This window comes from Pyrus communis, chromosome 3 (genome assembly GCF_963583255.1).
Source record: "Pyrus communis chromosome 3, drPyrComm1.1, whole genome shotgun sequence".
NCBI classification, from domain to species: Eukaryota; Viridiplantae; Streptophyta; class Magnoliopsida; order Rosales; family Rosaceae; genus Pyrus; species Pyrus communis.
In genome coordinates, this window is record NC_084805.1 from 14,189,269 (window position 1) to 14,207,532 (window position 18,264).

The 18,264-nt window shown below is 34.4% G+C and overlaps 1 protein-coding gene and 1 long non-coding RNA gene across 4 annotated transcripts; both read left to right on the plus strand.

Annotated features, from left to right (window-relative positions):
- The first annotated feature begins 8,096 nt into the window (after positions 1-8,096).
- On the plus strand, positions 8,097-9,464 carry LOC137727366 (uncharacterized). Its single transcript, XM_068466238.1, has one exon. It carries the CDS (start codon positions 8,192-8,194, stop codon positions 9,149-9,151), a length of 960 nt encoding a protein of 319 aa, XP_068322339.1. The 5' UTR covers positions 8,097-8,191; the 3' UTR covers positions 9,152-9,464.
- A 5,462-nt stretch (positions 9,465-14,926) lies between these two features.
- Positions 14,927-17,551, plus strand: LOC137729836 (uncharacterized). Of its 3 annotated transcripts, none has more exons than XR_011068046.1 (3): positions 14,927-15,313; positions 15,422-17,395; positions 17,496-17,551. It is a non-coding gene; the product is annotated as an uncharacterized lncRNA (long non-coding RNA). The 3 variants fall into 3 exon arrangements; XR_011068045.1 differs by having other exon boundaries at positions 15,422-15,509; positions 16,953-17,551; XR_011068044.1 differs by having other exon boundaries at positions 15,422-17,551.
- Positions 17,552-18,264: the final 713 nt, after the last annotated feature.

The following is an 18,264-nucleotide window of genomic DNA, read 5'->3' on the forward strand; positions in this document are numbered from 1 at the left end:
CCAGTGAGCTCCTAAAAGGCCTCGTGCTAGGTAGGGATGGGAATATACATTTAAGGATCACTCCCCTGGGCGATGTGGGATGTCACATGCCATGTCAAATGCCTCTAAATAGAATGCAAGTGCTCAGGAAATGTCAAATCAATGCCATGTAATTTGTCAGCCGGAGTCACCTAACGTGACCTGTACGGCTGAATCTAGAGCTCAAATCTCCATCTCACTAACTATATCTGCACATGAGTCGGAGCCACCTAAAGTGGTCTGTATGACAGGACTGGGTGTATAATAAGTACGCTCGAGTGCTACGATCACGTGAAGGCTGGGCGAATAATCGCGGGTCACCTACGAGTCGGAACCACCTAAAGTGGTATGTACGACAGGATTGTACACCTAACTTGGATCCAAGATGAGCGTGTGGTGCGGGAGGTGAACATCACGTGAAGGACTGTGCCCAACTCTGGGCGGGAGCACTAACACCAGGGGTGCAGGTTATGAGCTCTCTGAGCGGAAGCACTAACACCAGGGGTGCACGGCCACACGTTCCGCCCACGCGCAGGCACATGCCTGGCACACTGACAGCGTCAGTTAACGCCGTCAGGAATATTCTGTTAAATCTAACTGATGCCGTTAACGCCGTTGCCGACGCCGGAAAACCAGGAAAATTTAAAAACCTTGTATCTTCTTCGTTTTTCAACCAAATTTCACAAAATTGGTACCAAAATGAAGCTTACAACATGAGGAACAAATCCATACCACTTTCAAGCACTAAAACCCACAGAATCTCGCCGGGAAAACACCACCAACTCCGGCCAAGCTTGTAACTCACGATCCCGACGTCCAAAACCTTCAAACGAACCACCCCGAGCCTCCTAAGGACCTCACCAAGCTTCCTACAAGCTTGAAATTCCCAAAAACACAAGAATTAACGTGTGCATGAACAGTGACCAAATCGGGGTATCCCGAGTTCGACGTGAAAACGAAGGTATCCTTACCTGAAATGGGTATGGTTGAACTCCTAAGGACCTCACGAGCACGAATATGTAATTTGTTTCCTCGATCTATGAAGGTTTCAATGGTTTTTGGGTGTGTCCGTACATATGGGGATAGAAATGGGAGAGAGAGAGGGAAAGGGACAGGGATACGGGATTGGGAAATGGGTGAGGGAGTGTGGGGTCCAAAACCAGCCAAACAAGACCCAAAAACAACCACACAACGGAACAAACATGCTAGGGGAAAAATCGTCATTTCACCCCTACGGTATGAAAAGTCCAGGACGAGCTGTCACAGGGAGGGGGTGGGATTAGCCTCACAATGGGCTAGCAATAATGTGATTCAATTAGTTGTTTATTAAATATAATTTTCTCTATTCTTAATGTAAATTCTATGGAGACAAATTTTATTATGTGAATTCAGCTGTTTTAATTGGTTTATGAGGAGTTTGTTCTAGCATGATCTAAGATTATTCTTTAACTTCTAATATTTGAGTTTCTTTTTGTTAATTTACGCATATAAATACATTTAAAATGTGTAAATCATGCGTAACATGCCGTGATTAAAAAAAATGTCTTCTGCATGCGCGTGAGCGTGTGCATGAAGGCTAGTTTGTCTATAAAACCACAAAGACTTCAATTCATGACCACCTTTTGAATTTGTGCCTATCTTTCAACAACTAAAAAACCTTGTCTTTAAATCCCATGGCTTATTATGGAAGAAGCCCAACCAGCTCCTTCTTAGAAGGGTTTTCTCTAAGTCCTCTGCCCTACCCAGTTCTACTAATCCTAGCAGTACTCTCTATCTTTTTAGGCATCTCATGGTACTCCTCCATTGAGTCAGCTGTGGAAGAAGTTGGACTGCAATTCAATTGGGTGTTTTTGCTCACACCAGTAGTTCTCATCTTCATTGTGAAGGGGCTCTCATATATGGATCCTGATTGGCTCTTCCCCATGTCGCTGTGGGAACGACGCCGGAGGACTCACCATATACCTTCAGAAGGAAGCTCACCTTGGGGTGTTGCTGCTTTCATTGTGCTCTTACTTGTTTTGCTGAATTACCAGTCAATTTTTCGTGATAGCTGGCTCTTTTAGTATGTGTATGTAATAGTACTGTTTTCTTATGCTCTAAGTTCTTCGTTTTGTATCTGTATATTGGAGTTGTATACAGTGAAACTAGATCTTCTACAACAAATTTCTATACTGCTTTTGACTTTCATATTAATCACAATACACACTTTACAAAAGAAAGAGAAGTAGATTTTATGTTGCCTGATTATGAATTTAGATAACACGTTCAAGAAAAAATGAACATGATTAGTGATTTAAAATATAAGTATCCTATGTTGTCAAATAGCCTGTCAATAAAACGTTTCCCTTTAATTATTCCTTTTATATACTATATGATCATCTTGGTTTTTGGATCATTCTATATGATGTTTAATTATTTCATTAGCCGAATTTGATTTCTTGGAAGAAATAATTAATCGTTACAAATTATAGACAAACTTGGTACTGAAGCTAGGGTGGTTGTAGTTTGTAAGTGATCATATAAATTGAAATTGAAATATATAAGTAGGTAACATATTTGAGTATGCAAAAAATTACCCCACATAGGAAAACGAGTTATCAAGAATTCGGCAATTTTCTGATCGCGTTGTTAATTATTTTGGAGTGAAACTTTCGTGATTAAATTAAAGGTTTGTTAAGTTCTACAAATATTTATAATGTTGTCCAAACCTTGCGAGTGCAATGAAATGACTCATTTTCTTGATCAGTTTGCTGTTAATGAAAAAGTTTGTTCAACTAGTTAGACTGGTTCAGAATGGCTCATGAATCGTATTAAAAATGAGGATGTTACTTCTTGTTACAACAGTCAAAGTACGACTATAATATTTTTTTTACTTGTCGATTATTTTTTTCATGATGTAGGTAAACATTAATGAGTCTGATCAAAAGCATTAGATAAGTAAATCTTCCTGTCCTTGAAAGTTTAATGAAATAATGACGTGGTTTACTTCTAGCCACGTTTACTTAAACTCGATTTTGATCTCTACTTTGTTTCCTATAATTTAAAAATCATCATTTTACTCCAGTACACTCATAATTGGGTCCACTTTGCCCTTTAGAACTCAATTTTAACCTTACCTTGCCCTCTGAAACTTGAAAGTCGTTAATATAAAATTCAAAATTTGCTCCATTTTGCCATAAATATGTTAATTTCTTATGTAGATTTGATTTGGATGTACCCAGCTAATCAATTTCTTTTCAATTTTTTATCTCTTAAATTTCTTTTAAACTTTACATATCTGATTATTGAATATTGACACATAATGAAATTTTATAACCAAATTTATTGCACATATAGCATAGTTTTACTAAGTGTAGGGTCTCACATATATTTCAAGATGCGACCTTTAAGTTTTAGGGAAAGGTAAGAATCTATAGGTTAAAATGGAACAAATTTTAAATTTTAAAAGATAAAATATTGACTTTTGAGGTACACGAAACAAAATGATTTTAAATTAGAGTTCATAAGGCCTAGTTAAAAATAAGCATAATTATATTTAGAAAGTTGGAGCCACCCAGCCAAAAGGCCGGGAATTGAGCCTCGTAATCCGGGAATTTACTGTTTCCAAATGTCTTTTCCTTTTCTTTTCAGCTGTTTGTTTAAATCGGTCATCTTTCACATCTGTAATCGACTTAGAAAATAACTGGTAAATTTTTCCCCATGTTGCAAGAGCGAAAATTTGACTATGAATTATATTTTTAACATATAAATATGCAAAGAGTGTTATAAATACTAAACAGAAAATGGAACAAATATTTTTACAAAGCTGGCTAAATTTATATAATTTACAGAAAAGACATTATCAAATGCCTTATCATCAGTATACAAAAATGGTTAACTAGTATTCCCCCTTTGACAGTGATCCTAAAGAGTCCACTGTTTATATACACAAAAAGAATGAGGAATTCATGTTAGGATCAACTATTTACACACAAAAAAAATGTGAATCAATACTTATTTGTTTTGGATAACATATGCCAACATCCTTTAACACATGAACAAAAGTTTTTTGGTTGAAGCAGTCACAGCAGAAAAAACAGCATTGATCGTCAGAAAAAAAAAAAAATAGGAAGTTAAAAATGAAAGAAAAAGAGGAGAAAAAACAGAAGCCGAAAGCAAAAAGAAAGGAAAATAAGACAGCAGGAAAGCAAAGAGAAATAAAAGAGAAGGGCTTACAAACATACGTTGCTTTATCACATTTTTTAATATTTTTTTGTCCTGCCACCAATTTTTTTTATTATTATTTTATCTTTTTCTGGACTAAAAGAAAGAGTTGTCGTGCCACGCCGGGTTTAACTCATATTTTTTAATATTATTTTTTTGCCTTACGAAGGACATGTCGTGCCACGCCGGGTTTAACTCACATTTTTTCGAGATTTTTTTTGCCTTACCATCAGTTGCTTTATCACATTTTTTAATATATTTTTTTTCGTTTTGCCATCGATTTTTCCTGCCATAAGTTGCTTTATCATATTTTTTTGTGGGAGACGGATTGTTTGCCCTCCTGTTTAGATGCTCTTCTCATTCTCTTTTATTTTATGAGATCCCGGTTAAGCTACGTTAATATTTTATATTGATTTTTTTATAGAGAAATAAGACAAAAAGCAATAAGAATATAAAATGTTAACGTAGCTTAACCGTGATTGTACAAATAATAGGGAATATAAAGGGCACCTAAACAGAAGGGCAAACAATTTGCCTCCATTTTTTTGTCCTGCCACCAATTCTTTTATCTTTTTTCTGGACTAAAAGAAAGACTTTTCGTGCCACACCGGGTTGAACTCACATTTTTTTCAGATTTTTTTGCCTTAGGCCATCTCCAAACGAAGGGTCCAGAGGGTCGAAAATAATCCGAAAACCGTCTCCAACCGAGGGCTAAGCTAGAGGGCTGTGGAATCTAAGAGGGCCCCACGAAATCGGAGAGGGTTAGAGGGCTGGAGGACTGGCTGCATGCAGCCAGCCAACCAACCTAAGGCTGGCCAAAAAAATAGATTTTTTCTGTCGATTATAACCGATAGGATTGCTAAAAAAAAAAAAAAAAATTGAATACAATGGCTAGTTCAGCTAGCCGTTGTATTTAATTCTTTTTAATTTTAATTTTTTTGGTTTTTTGGACCAATTTTTTTTAAAATTTTTTTTCTTATAAATACCTAAATCATTCATTAATTTTAAGTTCTAATTTTTTTGGTTTTTTGGTAGTTTTTAAATTTTAGTTGTTGGATTTGAATTTAAGTTGTTGTAGTTTTTAAATTTAAATAATAAATTATGTTTGCCCCTATGATCCTTTGGCCCTCGGTTGGAGACAGTTTTTTATGACAGGGCTAAAATGAGACCTATGGCCCTTTGGCCCTAAGTTGGAGACGGAGGCAAATATCGTCATGTACTGTTCATTAAAATATTAATATCTTGAAGAACCAGAGGGTTAAAACGAGCCATCTGTCCAGCTCTCGGTTGGAGATGGCCTTACCATCAGTTGCTTTATCACATTTTTTTAATATTTTTTTTTTTGTAAGAATTGTCATAAAAGTAGAGCAGGTGATGCCGGGTTTAACTCACATTTTTTAATATTTTGTTTGCCTTACCATCAGTTGCTTTGAAAACAGTTTTAAACGGAAAATTATAATCTGAGTTGTTTTCTTTTTGTAAGAATTCTCATAACCCTGAACAAATATAAAACTTTACTGCAAGCTTTGGAGCTAATCGGGTCACATTCTCCTTCCTCTGCAAACAAACAAATCAAAATTCGATGCCGAAAACTATTAAATTATTATTATTTTATATACATATATTCATATGCAAACAAAACATAGTCCCTCCGAAAAAGAAAAAAAAAAATATTCCATCCAACAAAAGATTCAGGAAAAAGAAAAAAAATTATATACTTGATGATAAAGAGCTTGCAAAGACGCAGAGAAAAACTGGAAATTCGAGCAACGACTTTTGCTGCAACTAAAAATCAAAGCAGATCGGAAAAGTACACCCAAAGCTTAAAAAAATTAAAGGGATACTTTAGATGCAGTCCTTAGTCCTTAACACTCTTTGACTAAAACCTTAATGGTATTCAAAGTTTGATCAAAGTCCCTTGATTTTATACGCCTCATTATTTTACTATTAATATTTATAGTTTTTTTAGTTTTGACATTAATTGTTTGATATTTTATGAGATTTATAATCCTATAAATTTAAAATCCCTCATTATAATACTATCAGAAACGACTACAATAAAAAAATTCAAACATTTTGATTGAACATTTCACAAAAAAAATTGGTACATTTCACATATAACAAAGTGATACATTAATAAATAAGAATGGGTACATTATAAATAAATTAGGGTACAAATAAAAAATAAAAAGTTATGAGTACAAATGAAATTTTAAAAAATATGGGCGTAAAAAGAAATTAATACATGGGTACAAATTAAAACTAAAAAGAAAATACTACAAATTAAAAAAAAAAAGGTTGCAAATTAAAAGTGGGTACAAACTAAAAATATAAATATATGATGCAAAGTTTAGCCATAAAACATCAATATACCATATGTAATTTTTCTATCATTGATTAATTATACAATATCACGTGACGGTAAACACATGGGCACAAATACAAATAAAACTTTAAAAAATATGGGTACAAATTAAAACGGAAAAGAAAATTGGTACAAATTAAAAAAAAAATTGCAAATTAAAAATGGGTACAAACTAAAAATAAAAATATATGATAAATAATTTAGCCATAAATATAAATATACTAATTCTAACATTTTTAACACTAAAGGAATATATTTTAAAATAAAAAATATTTTATTATTGAAATAATTAATGATGTTATTAATACCCAAGGACCTTGATAAAAAATTGAAAAGGAATAATGTTCTAATCAATGGAGTAACAAAAGGAGGGATGAGAACCTAATTTCTCCTAAATTAAATCACACACAATCAGAAAAATAGAAAACTCACCGGTAAACGTTTGATCGTATCCTTAACTCTTTTTTTTTTGAAATAAAAAATAAAAACACATTAGAGAACCACACATAAACCACAAAAAAAAAAAAAAATTTGAAATCCCATGTGGCAAGAATACCAAATAACTCACCAAGACCCAATCAAAAAATTCAAATCTCTACTTGGTTGTATTTGTAATGAATTGAATATTAAATTGTGGCTATCTTATGTTATTAGCGTGACTTTGTTACGAAATATGAATGTATTATATCGTTATGAAAATATTTTATTTTTACTTTTCGAGAAAAAGGAAAGCAATGAACAAATGGTGGATTTCCGTATGAAATGAGCAGGCAAACACTATGTCAACTTTGTCATGGTTGAAGCCGTCCAAATGGAACAATGGATGTCATGGATAAACCATTAGTCATAACAATGGAAGAAGATATTCGTCATCACTATCTTCTTAGGAGAGCTCTTTTACTGTGTGGGGATCGCATGGAATTGGATGACACCAAATACAATGATGTATTTGTGAGAGGTGAGGACATTCCTACGCAAATTTCTTTTTAATAATGTGAGCAAATATTCGTTAAAGATGTCTGATTAGATTAACTCATACATTAGAGATCGCAAGACATTGAATGAGACCAGATACAATAAGGTATCGTACTCTTGTAAGAGGTGTTGCAGGAATGATGCGGTAATTAAGGGCATCAGTACATAAGTTTGCGCTCTAACTTTGGAAATATTAAGGAAATTAGACGAAAAACCAACTCATATAACTGTGGAGAGCCGAACAAGTGGACCAATCAAATAAAAAAATACACAAACGAATACAAGTGGGTCAACACAAGAGAAGCATCGATTATAACTCTCCACCAATAACTCAATCAAATGGAAGACTACCAAGACCAATAAAAAAAAACAACACATTTGAAGATAAAAACATATAACAAGATTTCTGCAGAACAGAAACATAATCATTTTTTACAACAAATCAATAAATTTATATACTCTCACCCTAAAAAAAAATCTATTCTCTCTAAACGTTACAATGCTTCCTTTTATATCCCATAATCATAATATTTCTCTGCTCAGCTTAATCCATTTTCATCCTCAGAACAAGAAGAAGAGGAAGAGATAAACCTAACTCTTCTTCTTCTTCTTCTTTAATTCTTATTAACAATGGGTTCCTGCTTCCCTAAACAGCTTGAACGCCGGAAGGCAATCTCAACGGAGCGGAAAGTGCTACATGATCTCCACCAAAGCGTTGGTGAGACCTTCCCAGCATGTGCCTACAGGCCTCCAGACAGGAAAAATTGGATAGCGGGGATCAACCCAGAAAAAGTTCACGTAAACAAAATTGTATGGCCAGGAACTCACGATTCTGCAACCAACAAGATTGGAATTCCATGTATCACTAGGCCTTTTGGACAATGCCAAACAATGTCTATATACAAACAGCTTGTCACAGGCACTAGAGTCCTTGACATTCGGGTTCAGAAAGATTGCCATGTGTGCCATGGAATTCTCGTCACATACCACATTGAAGTCGTGATAAAGGACATTAAAAAATTTCTGTCAGAAACAGAGTCTGAGATCATACTTCTTGAAATCAGGACAGAATATGGGCACCAAGACCCTCCTGATTTCGATAAGTATTTGGTGGATCAGCTCGGGGAGGTTCTCATCAACCAGAACGACAATGTGTTCAACAAGACTATTTTAGAGTTGTTACCGAAGCGAATAATATGCGTGTGGAAGCCAAGGAATTCACCTCCCCCTAAGGCAGGGGGGCCTCTGTGGAATTCTATGTACTTGAGGGATGATTGGATTGATACGGATTTGCCATCAACAAAATTCGAGAACAATTTGAAGTGTTTGAGTGAACAACCTCCAATTTCATCAAGGAAATTTTTTTACAGGGTGGAGAACACAGTGACACCTCAGGCTGATAACCTTGTGGTATGTGTTAGGCCTGTGACCAGGCGGATTCACGAGTTTGCGCGGTTGTTTATAACGGAGTGCTTCTCTAGAGGTATTGCAGATAGGTTGCAAATCTTCTCTACTGATTTTATAGATGAGGATTTTGTTGATGCATGTGTTGCTGTTACCTACTCAAGAATTGATCATGGGAAAGCCTGAGTTTTCATGTTAACTTGTGGCATATATATGGTAAAACGAAGTATATAGAGATTGGGTATATCTGTGGTATGTGGTATGTTGAAGAATGTTAAAGTCCCACCTTGAAACTTGAACAAATTGGATAGAACTTATATTGAGTGGTTCTACAGCTAATTCCATCAAGATCTTTTGATAAAACCCCACAACTTTTAGAATTAGTTGCATTTAATATCAGTGTAAATATATTTTTCCACTATGAGATAGATTTTTCCAGTGTGAGTTAAACCCTTGTAATTATAATTACTAGCTACTTTTTTGTATCAATGATCCATGAAATTTGGCCTCTTATTTATTAATTTTTTCTTATATATTGTAATATAGAAAGATCTAGAGAGATTAGGATCTTAAGAATCTTTTATGTTAATAACCAAAACAACCATTAGAATCATGAGTTTATTGCAAGACTTCACCTTGAGGGAATGCCTGAGTGAAAAGTTAGTATTTCATTTGCATGTGTATATTAGGGTTTAGGGTACCTTCGTAACATATCTGACCATTTTACGTGTGATGTCTGTTAAAATACATACCTTCGATGTTTGATAAAAAAAAAACTCTTCAAATAAACATAAAGTTGTTTATAATTTATTCAACTATAGATGTTATAAGAATTGCAGTAATTCGAAACTTATGCTATAGTTGCAAGGTGTCATGGCCGCAGTCCATGTTCAACACTTACGCTAGAGCACAATTATAGTATGACGTATCAAAACCCGACTTTCATCATTTGCATGATTTTAGAATTCAAATATCTCAGTTTTCTTCTTTCTATGGTTATTCAATCAAACTTAATTAACCATCTCAAGTGATTTATTCTCTCTTTTAAAAGAACAAATAGATTATGACGTTGTCTCAAACTCTAATATTATTGAACTTTCAATGTGATGAGCAAATGACAAAATATAGGAGGAAACTACCTTTTTCTTGGTTACCAAAATTTCATCTGTTTGTTTTCCCCAATCTCCCAATCCTTGTTTTCCCAATCTCCCAATCCTCCCTCCGAGGGTTTTCTAGGGTTTTGTCCCTGGTCATCATTATACTTGCATTCCACGTGATGCACATATTCTCCTGTTTGCTAATAACGTATCATGACTGTATAAATTCAACGATGAAAACTATTCAATTTTTTAATCTTCAATTCAAGATCACTCATACGACTAAAATGATTCTTCTTAGAATAATTTATTCAACTACATATGTTATAAGAAACGCAGTAATTCGAATAGACCAACTATTCCCCAAGATGTTTAGACTATGGTTGCAAGGCGCAATGGCCGCAGTCCATGTTCAACACTTATGCTAGAGCACAATTACAGTATGCCATATCAAAACCCGACTTTCAGATCATTTGCATGGTTTTAGAATTCAAATGTATCTCAGTTTTCTTCTTTATGTGGTTATTCAATGAAACTTAATTAAACATCCCTAAGTGATTTATTCTCTCTTTGAAAAGAACAAATAGATTATGTTATCTCCAACTCTAATATTATGGAACTTTCAATCTGATGAGCAAATGATGAAATATTGGTGGAAACTAGATTAATAAGACAGGGTTTGAGAGCATATCTGAGGGGCACAATCATTTTTATTTACTGAAACTACCCAACTATTGGGATTAATTGCTCAGCTACAAAATTTCCATTTTCCCCAATCTCCCAATCCTCCCCTCCGAGGGTTTTGTAGGGTTTCATCATAAATATGTTACTTACTACCTACATTATCAGTTAGTCTTATACATTTGAATGACTAAATGATATGTGATTCAAATGATTTTTTGTAGGGATAATCCTCAAATGAAGGTTAAGATATTGAACGATTCCGATTATGAAATTTGTACGGTAAATTTACATTATTCACAAGGGAGAAATTTCCCCAAATGGAGAATAACTTTTATCCGGATTTTTAATTGTCTTTCTAATCTTCTAATCTTTACTTCAGTCATTTGTTTTTTTGTTTTTAACTAGTGCGTAGGATTCTAATTTATGGAATTTGTTTCCTTAATACCCAGATGGTTTAGTTTTTTTGGCTGCAAATGGAAATTTGAAGCTTAGAACAAGTGGCCCTTGATCACAGTGGTGAAAAGGTGTTGAGTCTTTGCATATATAATGACATGGGTTTGAACTCCAACAATTGCTAATCTAACATCTATTCTAACAAAATCTATCATTTAAAAAAAAAAATACAAATTGAAGCATAAAATGGAAAAAACTGAAAATTCCTATGTGGATTATCTTCCTTTGTTTTAATAGTCATCCTACACTTACCACAACGGCAACCAAGGAGATATACCACTAAATGAGTCGTGTATTTTATAGGTAATACTTGAGTACCCACTAATAAATAGTTACCTTATGATTTTGTCAAATAATATTTTAACCGATCTTTTATTGTTTTATACAATAATGGGCATATTATTAACTTTTCCTTGGTTTTAAAAATAAAAAAATACGTGATTTTTTTTTTTTGGGTCACATCAGAAAGTAAGTACATATAGTACTTATTAGTAAGTACCAAAGTATTATTCATATTTTATGGGTAATACTTAGGCTACTCACTAAAATATATATAAAGTAGAACCAATCTTGAGTATAATTTTTTTGGATTCCAATGTTCATCTATATGTGTATGGATAAAGTGAGCATCCAAAATGGTGAAGCACTCAAAATATCATAAATTGCCCCTTTAGAATTTCAAAAATTACAATTAAATTAAAAGGAGTTAAAGTAATTTAACACATTTTAATTTTGAATGAATTTAAAATTTAAAACTTTAGAAAAAAATAACCAAAAAAACCTCCACATTAGTGGGTGGTTTATGGTTGACTTCTAATTTAATTTTGAATAAATTTTTAATAAAAAAAATTAAGTTTCCTTTTTCTTTTATTCATTTTTGTAAAAAAAACCATAAAAAAAGGTTAATTTAGCATACCAAGGACCACTGTTCTAAAAATCCCCTCCTAGCACCGCCTAAGCGTTAGACGGCTGGCCACCACCCCGATTAATGCCTAGGCATTTGAAAATTAAGAAAGGACGTCTAGACCTGCTGAGGTGCCCGCCTAGACCACCTAGGCACCCCCCAGCCCGACCAGACCGGCCTAGGCACCCGCCTAGGTTGCGACTCACTTAGACAGAAAATAGATAACTTTCATTTTGCATTTTATTTTTTTTTTCAATAAATTGTAAGAGACTTGTTGAATACTTAAATGAGCATACATTATGTGCTTGTTCCCTATGTTTTCATTATGTTCCAATACTTCATAATATTTATGTCATTCTATTTTGTAGTTTATGATGAGATTATATATATTTTAAGTATAAACAAACACTTATTTACACGAAATATAATGGATTTACTAGCCGCCAAGGTGCTAGGCCCCAGCCCACCGCCCGACTAGCATCTAGCGTCTTTTATAACCTTGCCAAGGCTAGTTAAGCAAGTAACAAGAGGCTCGTGATACATCCTCAATGGGGCATATAATTAATGACACAAGCTATTTTCTCCGTTCAATCCCCCAAACAAGAGTTCTCCATACCAAAAGAGAGGCAATAAAGTGGCTCATCGATTAGCATGCTTGGGACTTTCAAGTGAGCAACGAAGAGTGTGCTTTGAAGAACCCCTGATATTATTATAGATCTCTTATGGAGAATAGTTTATCTTTGTAACTAAGGTGCGGGACACTCTTTTCCCTTTGACCGGGTTGAAATTCCTAGAAAAGTTTTTATTGAGGCCCATTTTTTTACACCATATCCTCCATGTACTGTACAAATTTCAAATTCCTTTATAAATGAATATCGTACTTTGATCTCAGAAAAAAAAAAAAAAAAAAAAAAGAAGCGGCTAATGAATAATTAAAACTAGTGAAACTCATTTGGTGAGCAAGTAGCTCAGAGCAACTGTTGGTATAAAAAAACCAGATAGATAATGTGATTTGCTTCAAGTGTTTCTTTTGGTTTTATGGCCAAAGAGAGGCTTGAGAGAAAATGTGAAAATATGCGTGTTATTGTTGAAGGCTCGACAGACAGTTTTTGTGTAAGAATTTATAGATTTGCGGTGATCTTGACTTCTTAACCAAACTATTGAGCACTAAATGGGATGTTAGATGGGTTAGGTTCATTTTGTGCCTCTGGGAATGAGGACTTTGGATTTTTTGTGTGTTATACTTGCCTAAAATGTAAATAGAAAAAAAGTTCTTTAGACATTGTAAACACGAAAATTCTTTAATGAATGAAACGAGAACACATGTACAAAGTAGATTTGTATTGATGAATTTGTAGGGTTACAATCTCTATTTACAATTTTCCTCTGATTCAGTCTTCAAATTTGATGTAAATGCGTAGGTTGTTGATCCAAGGGTCGCGATGACTTGATCTCGGACAAACGATTGCTTCAAGTTTTGAGCTTGAAACAATGCGTGGATAGTCTTCACCTCTAGGTTTGTGTATGACCTGCGGCTAAGGTGATGTTGATGTGGGATTTTGTTGATTCAAGGGTTTTGGCGACTTGATCTTGAATCGAACGTCGTTGCAAGTTTTAAGCTTGCAACAAAGTCTTGAAGGAATCAGCACAAGTTCTTGTTAATTCTTCAAGGGAATGCTTCGACTTTGGTCGAAAGAAAGCTTCGGCTTTGGTTGTACATTCTTTGAAGAGAGCTTTGATAGTGTATTAGTCTTCAAAGATTTGGCAGAGGTTCTCCTTTTGTGAGAATTTCGGCCCTTCAATGTAGAAATTGTCGACCTTTATGCTTGTCTGAGGACCTTGTATTTATAGATTTCTCAAAGCTTTCATTTGGATGGATTTGGCTTTGATTTGTATCTTAATTTGTCCATGGGAGAATTTAGGCATGTTTTGTGTCTTAATTTCAGCCACTTTCCCTTACTTGGCCGAAATTTATAGGGCTTTCTTGCCTATTTGCGAGCAATCTTCAATTCTTGCTTGTTTTGTAAAGATACTTTAGCTTTCATTTCGGTTTTGGGAGCAATGTGGGCCCCTTGCCGATTTTAAGGAGATTTCTTCCTTTTGGCCGAATTTTGGGGAAGTTTTGAGCTTCCTTTGCTTGATTTGTGCCACATAACATTGATGACTTGTCCATTTGTGATGAGTCATATGCAACGTGGAGCTTTGTGATGCATCATTTGCATGCAACGAAATTTACATGTCTACGATATAGTCCCTTGCAACTCTTATTTCCTAAATAAAAACCCACCTAAATAAAAACCCACCTAATTCTTCTCCTTCCCAAATTTTCTACTCAAATCTAAAAAATTCCAGGAGCGGAGTGGAATTTAAAATGCGCGAGCTCTGCTTCCAGGCCTCCCCGAAACGCTTGCAGGTCAATCGTCCGAACCGATTTCTGAATTTTGGATGTATTGCATTTGAAAATGCCGAAAATTAATTGTTTTGTTGGAGTCTGATTGATTTCGAAGGATCGGCGGTGGTTTTTAAATTTGTATTTGTATTTGGTGCTTAATTTAAAAAATTGGAGTGAGTTTGGTGTGGATCCGAGCTAAATTAAGTAATTAATTGACTCTGCAATTTTAAAATTTTTTCATTTGAATTTTGTTTCAGCAATTTCAGCTCAATTTCTATGTTTTATGAATTTTAATTTTAATTAATGCTTTTGTGGAAAGAAATTTGAATTTGAATTTTTATGTTGTTTAATAGAAAGATAGGTGCTTGGATGGGAGTGGACATAGGAGCAGGAAGTGTTACGAGGAGGGGAGGTAGTAGCCTAATCTGCTGTGTTGCAATAGTGAAGTGATTAGACGTCGGTATGGCATCTGCTAGCCTAGGGAATGGTGGAGTTGGCAGTTCAAGGTATGTTAGACAATAGATATGGCATAAGTGATAAGCCATTTTCCCTCTCTGCAAGTGTTAACCTCACCCTGTATGGGATTATGAAAAGGAGGGGCTTTCTTTTGCTTTGCGTTGCAAGGGATAGAAGGAGACTTAATTTACTATATTAGCCTTATGAGTTTACGGACCTTCTAATATTTCATAGTGGGCCTGGAAGTGATTTTCCGGGAACGGGAAAGGTAATCGAGATTAGTCTCTGATTGTTTGATCATCCTATATATATTTGATGAAGCTTCAACTAGCTTCTACCAGACAACCCCTCATTTCTTTATGGTAATTAAGCTTCATCTCTAATTGTTTATTGTCTGATTAGATTATTATAATATTTGGGTTGTTGGATATGTTGGATTTGAATTGATTTTTTGTTTTCATATTTCATAGTGATGGATTTTCGAATGAAATGCACTCAACCCTAAATTCCAGTGGGGGTGGCTGAAGCAGTTGTCGGATATGACTTATGGCAGCCAAGGTTCCTTTATTGTCATGCTTTTAGTTTTATAAAATATGACAAGTTGATATAAATATATATGTATATAGAGAACTTACATCTCTTGATAGATTGTGTTGCTAGATAGTTTTTCACTTTCCTGCTCAAAATAAGTTTATCATGTTATGCTGTCCAACTATTGATTTGGAACAACGTTATGTAAATACTTTATTCTGTCCAACTATTGATTTGGAACAACGTTCTGTAAATACTTTTCACACCATACTTATAACACATTAGTCCTGTATTTGAAGACTTATATACAATACTTATAATTCGGATGAAGAGATCCCGATCTTTGTTTTTGGGAGTTTTTTTATGCTTTGCTTTTTGAGCGAATCTTTGTTTATCATTTTTTATCATAACACGGTCATATGGTGTTACTGTCCGTTCTTTTAGTTGTTAAAATCTGCTTTTTTGAGTTGTACATGGAACTCTTAACGTAGAATTAGTAAAATGCAGGTGCAGAATGAACAACTAATCAATGTGAGAGAAGCTTTTAATTTTTTTGGGTTCAATTTTAAATGGGTTGTTATCAACCATTGAATTGCTTTTGGAGTTTTCATTTGATAAGAGAGATGGGGGATTCTTTTGGGTGAAACTTTTAATCCGTGAGATTTTTAGTTAGGTTGTGTTGTGGGTTTTTGCAAATTTCTACCGTGTTTATGCATGCATTTTTTGTTATAGATATGGAAGAAAATAGCATTACAGGGTGTTGAGGGTTTGTTGGTGGGGGAAGGCAGCAGCGTTAAGATTTTGCAGGTGAGATATTAGGGTGAGAGAAAAAGGGGACAAAGAGAATCGAAGACACATTTGGGAATAGGGGTAGCAAAACAGGGGAAAAGAATATGACAGAGGAATGGACTCTTAATTTTTTCTTAACTGGTTTGAGATTTTGCTTGCCTTTGGGGTCGTCGTTGGCGTCAAGCATTTGGTGTCAAGCGGTGTCTGTTTTTTAATAACTTTTATTATTAATTTTTATGTCGTTTGTGATTTTGTATCCTAGGATTTTTGAATTTTAACGTTCATTATCGGTTTTAAAATTTTTTTTTTCTTCGTTTGTTTGTTTTATATGTTGTGTTTGTGCTGGGACACTGTTTTGCAAGTTCTCTTTCCATTGGGACCGCTGCATTTTTAAAGTGTTGAGGGTGAGATTTATATACTCAAAACACTCCTTTTTTTTTTTCCAAATATGCGCGTTTGGTTCTCTTCGGTTTTAAATGTTTAAAATTAAATGGTTATTTGGATAAAATGGTTTATTAGTTTATCTTATGTGTTGTGATCAGGAATTCAATTGGATTGGGTAAAATGCTTTATCAATTTACGTTATAGGGAATTTTGTGTATTTTGGTCTGTGAGTTTTATTGCTCATCGTTTGTTCTTTTTTCTTTGTTTGCCGGTTTCTTTTGCTGGGGATCACTACAGTTTGGGAGTCAAAATGACCACACTACCCCGTCAAGGGTTCAGATCTTGCCGTCAGGTGATATGAGAGAGGGGGTTTGATTGCCCAATTGGTTGTTTCATCAATTAATTGTGTGCAAACATTTATGTGTAATTTTTTACTTCTTCCACTTAAATGGTAAGATCAAATTAAGCTAAGAACTTTGGGTTTTGTAAATGTTGTGTAATTTAATTATTCATATTATCAATTAATTTTGAGCAAACATTTCTGGGTAGTTGTTAATTTCCCTCAATATTTGATAATAATTAAATTAAAGCTGAGAACTTTGTATTTTGTTCATTACCTGCCGTAGATTTTACTTGACAGAGAAAATGTATTTTCCTTGATATTATTCATGTTTTGTTTTCTTTCAGATCGCATTGTAATGGGTCTCTTTGGAAAAACAATTCTTAAGACCAATTGTGAGGTTTGTTCTTATATCGTACATGAGTGTTTTTATAACTCTTTTGCACAATTGTTAGTATTTGTAGTTGTGATTGGTGTTGTCCTGCATGTTTGTCTTGAAGAAATAAGACATTACTTTTGATAAACCATATTGGGAGTGAAGGAATCTCTTTTTGACTTGGTCATCTTGGAGTACATTTCTACTAACTTGGTACACTATGGAAATTCATGAACTCTTTTACTTGCCCCTTTTTATATGTATTTGTTAATTACAACCCGTCGCATTGCGCACCCATGATCATGTTCATGATCCTGGTGTTTCTTCTGTCAGCATAGTTTGTGAAGGGAACTTAGAACTTGAAAAGGTAGGATCTCTGTTTTGTCGTATTTTGCAATATATTTGATAATTTCTTCTGTGTCTTCCATGTGGACCTGTTGCCTTTGAATGAGACAAGTACACATTTGAGGGCCAGTTGCATCCAGAGTCTTTGTCCAGGCATGTATGAAAGAAAACCTGACAAAGACTACTGATTTCGTTTTTATTTTTTCAGGCTAACATATGGCTTGGTACACTGTTGTTGAAACGAAGTGAGGACATATATCGTATGAAAGGTCTTCTATCAGTTCAAGGAATGAAAAAGAGATTTGTCTTCCAGGTGAGAAACTTGCTGCTAATGGACATTGACATCTTTTTTATGTTAATGGATTTTTGGATCGTGTCTTTACTTTCTGATAGAGAAGTTTGATTTTAGCTTATTTGTTTCTACGGATTAATGCATTCAAAATATTATTTTGTATGATTTTTTACATACGTTTGTGGATGAAGGGTTTAGGTGCTCTGAAAATGCCCACCCTTATTTTTTTTACACCAAGTGTATATGGCAACCCAGG